The 7,019-nt window shown below is 34.8% G+C and overlaps 1 protein-coding gene across 5 annotated transcripts; it reads left to right on the forward strand.

Annotated features, from left to right (window-relative positions):
* Positions 1-1,104: 1,104 nt before the first annotated feature.
* LOC110295815 (NKG2-A/NKG2-B type II integral membrane protein-like) lies at positions 1,105-5,250 on the forward strand. 5 transcript variants are annotated; one of them, XM_085839578.1, is made up of 6 exons: positions 1,105-1,273; positions 1,598-1,699; positions 2,299-2,372; positions 2,826-3,017; positions 4,715-4,815; positions 5,133-5,250. In XM_085839578.1, exons 1-6 carry the CDS (start codon positions 1,105-1,107, stop codon positions 5,248-5,250), a joined length of 756 nt encoding a protein of 251 aa, XP_085695704.1. The 5 variants fall into 5 exon arrangements, with proteins under 5 accessions (XP_085695704.1, XP_085695705.1, XP_085695706.1 ...); XM_085839579.1 differs by having other exon boundaries at positions 2,299-2,362; positions 2,855-3,017; XM_085839580.1 differs by having other exon boundaries at positions 2,299-2,355; positions 2,872-3,017.
* The last annotated feature ends 1,769 nt before the right edge of the window (positions 5,251-7,019 follow it).

Here is a 7,019-nt window from a genome sequence, read left to right on the forward strand (position 1 = left end):
GAGACCTGATGATGAAATGTGAATTTTATATTTTGCAATCTGTGCCCTGTGGTGCTTTGGACAGAAACATATCAGTTTATCCCAGAGGGCACACACAGAACCAGAGCTTGGCAGGCTAAGCCAGGTATTAAATGCCTTACATGCATTCACTCTATCTACTTGTACTTACATTTTAGAAGAATAAACAGGATTATTAGATTCCAACTACTAATAACTTTTTAATAAGTACAGGTTATGAATCTCTAATCCAGAATTAGTTCTAGATCTCACTGATTATAAAACTCATTAATTAAATTTATAAATCAAATCTTCTATTAGAATTGAATTAACAACCAATTAGAATGGCATATTTTAACAACCATACATTCAATGGGCAAGTATAAACCAACAGTATTCAATTATAATATAACCCAACTTATCACTAATTAGCAGTAAAAATAACCTTTGAGAAAAATAGCATTTAAATATTTCAAATATTGTTTAATATATGTTTGTTTTGACACAAAACATTTTCCAATATTTATAATGTCCTCACTTTTTGTAATTTCTCTGAACACTTCCAGTAATATAAGAGATGCTAATTTGATAGTATCTGGTTCATTTTATTAAATTCATATGAATTATTGAATAAAAATAAAATAGTGAAAATAATTTTTATATACCAACCTTCCTACTCACTATTTTAAAACATTGTTTCTAGTCCTTATTAAATTCAAACATGGCAAAATATATGCATAATTATTTTCTATTACAGCCTGGGTTCTTTTCTTAAAGACATTAAAATATTTTAGTATTATTCCTATGACAGTTGAATCTAATATATAAATTTAGCCTTTTATTTATGAACTTTTTTTGTCTCCCTAATATTTTTTCATTTTTCCTACTAAAAATAAGAATTTTTTTTAAACCATAGCACATGATCTCAGAATCCAAGGCAAAATTTAGATACTTCAACTATACAAAAGCGCCAATTCTTTGGTCTCCTCCCATTTTATTGCATCAGGATGTGTAGCTTCTTCAATAGAATCACCACAGCATAGAACACAAGTAGAATTACCACAGAGCCCAGAATTGATATCACTCACTGGTCTACAGACAGGAGTCATGAGTCACCTGCTTGGACCTGAACAAGCCTCAGAACCCAGGAAAGCCACAAAGAAAACCCAAGAGCAGCTCCGTTTCAGTAATGCAGCAGGAGATCACCTGCTGGAGTTTAGCCCTCAACATGCTTCCCAGAAGCATCTGAAGGCCAGCAGGCATGGCTACTGCAAAAGTAAGTCATTGAATGTCGGCATAACCATTCTACGGTGCCAGCAAGCATGCAGAGGTGGGAATAGGCCTCTTCAGGAAGGAAAGGAGCTGTAACTTGACCCATGCAGTTATAATGCAAGTTGTGACATGGTTTTCATTCAGACATTGTTCCGAGAATATATGAATCATTTTGTTCTCTGAAAATGCAATGATATTTGCTACAGAATGATTGCAGCATAGAGGAGAGCCTGGGGACTGAATTAATCCTGATTCTCTGAGCTCTTGCCTGTGTAAAGCCCATGATCTTCTGTGTCCATTTTCTCTCTTCTTCCATTTATATCTGCAGATTTTGCATCACCTCCAGAGAAGCTCATTGCTGGAACCCTGGGCACCATCTGGTTTGCCTTATTGATTGCTCTGGTGATCTCAACCAGAATTGTTTTTCCATGTAAGCATGCTTTTGATTATAAGATTATAAGAGAGCCCTCCACTTTAATGACCAAGTGTCTCTCAGGGCTCATTGCTATTAAGAAACATAGCTTTTATTTTCAAGTACATATTTTAATTAAATATGGAATGGTTATTTTAACTTTGTCAGACTTATGAATGACAGGGTTATCATTATAATATGTTTGCTGTTAAGTGTACCAATTACGACTTTATAATTGAACAGCACACTTTAGAATACTTCACTGAAAAATACAAATAAAGTTTGTTGGGTTTTTTTTTACACTACAGATTTTATTCCACACTACCCCCATGGCATAACACTTTCAAAACTTTATTTGTTGTTGTTGTTGTTGTTGAACAAATAAAGTTTTGAAAGTGTCTTCCCGAACATGGGTTGTACGGTAAAGATTTTGAAATGTAGGATTCCGTTCAACTAATTTTTCCCAAGTTTTGAACATATTATTTCTATTTTACCAACTGCAAATGTAGTCTGTATAATTTTAATTGAAATAGTACATCCACTTCAAACTAAGAAACTAAAATTTGTTATGATAATTCTAGATTTCAGATTTCTTAAGAATGACTTTAACTCTCCAGATGCTGAACTGAAGAAGCAGAACCACTCCTTCCCGATTAGAACCCAGAAAGTTACATACACCTTGCTCTTCAAAGTTCTGATGTTTATGCACAATCTATTTTGTTTCTCAGTTAAGACATGCAAAAGTTATATTACAAGGAAGAGAATAATCTAGAAACACTAACACTATGTTCTTATAAATATTAAAGGATGGTGATCATTTTTGTTGATCAATAAGAATAAATAATTACATAAAATAACCATAAAACAATCTTAATAACTGGCTTAAGTTTTCTACTGGCAAACTATGAATTCAGTCTTTTAGAACAGAGAATAAATCAGTGATTATAAAGAAATCTGTACAGAGAGAATTTTGGAGGTGTTTATGTACTTTAGGTGGATACATAAACTATGGACCAGAGGTTGACTCTGAGTGTATTTGGTGTGCATTTTGTTTTCTATGTACAAGCGTATGGGGTACATGGGAATATTTTATACACAGATGTTCAAAATTTTGCAAACATGCAAACTAATTTTCATTATTAAGTTCATGTTGATTCTAGATATAAACCACAGTCTATCTTCAGCACAAACTTGTACTCATTGTCCAAAGGAGTGGATCGTACATTCCCACAATTGTTATTACATTGGAATGGAAAGAAAATCTTGGAATGACAGTTTGGTGTCCTGCATTTCCAAAAACTGTAGTCTGCTTCACATAGACAGCGTAGAGGAGCAGGTAAAAGCTGACATGTGTAAACCATTGCTTCTTGTCAATGTGATGTTCATAGAGCCTACCCATGTTATCTGTTTTCGAAAAAAACAGGCTTTCTCTGTGTAGTCTTGTCTGTTCTGGAACTTATTCTGTAGACCAGGCTGGCCTCAAAGTCACAGAGATCTGCCTGCTTTTCCCTCCTGAATTGTGGGATTAAAGGTGTGTGTGACCACCGACTTGGTTGCTCCTATTCTTATACATGCCTTATTTATTTACAACACTATATAATATTTTGTTGTCTTATTTGTTTTTGTGTTCTGATAGCAAATATTTATTTCCAGTTTTTTATTTTATGAAACCCATTCTTGCACAAGTGTTTTTAGCGTGAAATAAATTTCCATTTAGTTTTACTGTAAATGAAAAAATCTCTACAAGTACTGATGATTCAGAGTGATAGGCAGAGGTAATTATAGTCAGATGACTTGACAGATCCACTTCCTCCATGATCCTCCCCTATGCATTCTCTTATCAGGCCTTTTTGCCGAAAACAATTTTCCTGACTTTTGCTTTCATAAATTATCTTTGCTGTAGAGCTGTATGTGAGTAAAATCACGCTAGATGCATTTTTATCTTGCTACCTTTGCCTCTCTGGTGGTGTTTGGAGCAGCTCATCCACATTATTGCCCTAATATCTGCAGCTTGCTATCACTTCTGTACTGTTAGCATTCCATTCTGAAACCCATTTTCTTGTGTGACATCTCTTGGGCACAAAGCCTTTCTACACATGACATTTATCTGTACCACAATCATACCCTGGTATACTTTAGTGAGAAAAACATCCAATTTCTCTGGTTAAACACGCTTACTATTTCTTGTAAGATGTGACTCTGGCCCATGATGGATAACAGATCCCACAGTCTAGCACTTTTAGTCCTATCTATTGTCTCTGTTGAGAATCTCTTCCACACTGGAAGGATGAACTTATAGGACCCACCTGCTGTAGAGTGAGTGCTTGAGAACACCATGTAAGACCATTTCCTTCTGTCATGTAAGGGACAAAAGATGCCTGCCTCTCTATCATCCCTCATCTTCAAGTACCAAACCCTTTTAACTTTTTATTTCTGGACTTCGCAATTCATTGCTTATGCTTTTCATGATTATTTTCTAAATAAATCCTTCTTTTATCACAGTAGCCAAGAGAAACATTAATATTATTGCATATTAATGCATCAGAACACTTGCAAACAACAACTATTAGCTACAGAATAATACAGTCCCCAGAAAACAAATTTTCATGTACTACATTACTCAGTTCTTCAGTAACAATGCATTAATTTTCTTCTAAAACCAAACTCTAAGGAATAGTAGAAAATAGATTGATTTGGGCACAGCATCCAGAGAATTTCATGCATAGTATCTGAAATTTTATTTAAACCCTTGCTATGTGTATATTGTTAGCATGAATAACTATTAAATTACAAAAATTAATAACCATGTTTCACACTAATAAAAGAATAAAAATCTTAACTATAAGCATTTAAAAGTTAATTCTAAATCAAAATTGCACATATATGTGATTGTTTTGGCAATGTAAGAAGTGTTCTCTCTTTGATAAGTTGATTTGTATTCAAGAATAACCATATTATGACAGAATACACTCACACATTTTAAAAATAGTGAAAGTCTTCATACTGATTAAAATTTCCTTGGTTCTCTGGTAGGATTTTCTGCAATCTCTTTCACTGGTCTCATGGACTGGAATCTTTCGGAAGAGCAGAGGTCAGCCCTGGGACTGGAAAAAAGACTCAATTTTCAAATTAAAGTAAGTTTTTATGAATTGTATAATAGGCAAGAAAAATACATAAAGAAACCCTTAAAAGAATGTTGTCAATAAGTAAAACTGAATTATAGTCTGATGATGCAGCTCTTCATGGTCTGCTCATGTGACTCTAGAGAATGGACTGCTTGACTTTTATAACAGTTACCTCTTACCACATTATTAGTGAGGATGCTATTGCAGACTTTCATGACTTCCGTTAAGACTCTTTGTTTGCAATGACTTTAGGAGTCACTCCCTTGGTAGATTAGCCAAATATATGCATACATATAGAAATGAATTTTGTATTTGCGCCATTGTAGGATAGCAGAGATTCTCTGTGATGATTGTAACTGTGCCATGATGTCAGCTTCTGGTCTCACAGCAGACAGCTGTGCAACTTTACATCTGTATCTTTGTAAGTGTAAATTCACCAACTGAAGCACCTGCATTGGAAGTCTGTGAGGTAATGTTACATTTCATAACCTGAAAATAGAGTTGTGACTGTGTATACCTAAAAGTGAATTATATTATTTTTTCTAATTACACATTTCTTTAAAAAACAATCATTGGAGTATAGTAAGCACACAAAAAGTAGCAAATACTACATTTGTATGTGAGTCTTTTTGCTCAAGATACTCCTTATAATATTATTTTTTAACACATATCCCAGCAGGCTTTATGCAGAAGCACTGTTACATTTTAAACTTATGATTCAATGCAATTTCATAGGACTTTGTAGAATTGCCAGTTGTAGATTGCAACTTCAGCTTCTGTAGTACATTTGGGCCACCCACTTTTAGTCAATAAGTAATATCATATATAAATAATTAATATAAATATTTAATATAAAATAATTAATACAAAATATTATATATTTTCATGTATATATATAAACATATACAGATACTTCTGTGAATATATATGGGTGTATACATGCAAATGTGTTCTAAGACTTTTTATCCACTAGATACACTGAAAAGTTTTATTAACATAGTTTCAGTATCTAAGGTCTATAAAACTTATAAAACTTTTTTAAAAATAGACATAAAATATTTACACCTTAATTCTTTTTCGGTGTGTGTGTGCATGCGCATAAATGCTTCCATGGAGCCTGTACAAAGTTGAGGACAACTTACAGAAGGTGGCTCCCTCCTACCATTCAGGGATCAAACTGTGATTAGTATGTGTGATAGCAAACAGTGTTACCTGCTGAACAATCCCCAAACCCTTTGTTTGGTTTTGCTTTGATTTGTTTGAGATGAGATGCAGCACAGAATGACATCAAACTGTCAGCAGTCATTTTGTCTCTTGGAGCAGAGGCTTACAAGCCTTTGTTGCCAATGGAGGCTTTCTTCTCTCTTTTCAATGAAAGGGACTTTGGTCTTTATTAAACTTTTCTGTTGGAATGTTTTTCTCGATTATAATTTTGTGTAGTTTATTGCTTTCTGCTTTTTGCTTCACTTGTTGTGAACTTCAACTTATTTAGCCTTCCTGACTTTAATTTCTTTTAATACATGTTCATATCAAAATATCTTTTCCTTTTTTCTTTTTTAATTAGTTAATTTTTTTACACTCCATATTTTATCCCTTCCCCGATCCACCCTCTGATTGGTCCACATTCCATGCCTCCTCTCCACCCACCTGTCTCCACGTGTATGTCCCCACTGCCACTTCACCTGACCTGGGGCCTCCAGTCTCTTGAGGGTTAAGTGCATCATCTCTGAATGAACACAGACCCTGCAATCATATACTGTGAGTGTGTTGGGGGCATCATATCAGCCGGTGCTGCCTGTTTGGTGGTCCAATCTTTTACAGATCTTGGAGGTCCAGATTAGTTGAGTTTGCTGGTCCTACAGGATCGCCCTTCTCCTCAGCTTCTTTCAGCCTTCCCTAATTCAAAAACAGGGGTCAGCTGCTTCTGTCCATTGGTCGGGTGCAAATATCTGCATCTGATTCTTTCAGCTGCTTGTTGGGTCTTTCAAAGGGCAGTCATGATAGGTTCCTTTTTGTGAGCACTATAGCCTTAGTAATAGTGTCAGGCCTTGGGTCCTCCCCTTGAGATGGATCCCACTTTGGGCCTGTCAGTGGACCTTCTTTTCCTCAGGCTCCTTTCCATTTCCATCCCTGTAATTTCAAACAGGAACAATTAAGGGTCAGAGTTGTGACTATAGGATGACATATTAAAATTATCTCTTTTTCTGTATAAT

The sequence above is a fragment of the Mus caroli genome, unplaced genomic scaffold (assembly GCF_978045245.1).
Source record: "Mus caroli unplaced genomic scaffold, Mus_caroli_1 scaffold_7, whole genome shotgun sequence".
NCBI classification, from domain to species: Eukaryota; Metazoa; Chordata; class Mammalia; order Rodentia; family Muridae; genus Mus; species Mus caroli.

Bases quoted from the DNA above. Each gene is read 5' to 3' on its own strand.
- LOC110295815 (XM_085839578.1), top strand. From the start codon at position 1,105: ATGAGTCACCTGCTTGGACCTGAACAAGCCTCAGAACCCAGGAAAGCC. The intron at 1,700-2,298 runs GTAAGCATGCTT...TTAACTCTCCAG, and splicing joins AACCAGAATTGTTTTTCCAT to ATGCTGAACTGAAGAAGCAG. The intron at 4,816-5,132 runs GTAAGTTTTTAT...GCGCCATTGTAG, and splicing joins GACTCAATTTTCAAATTAAA to GATAGCAGAGATTCTCTGTG.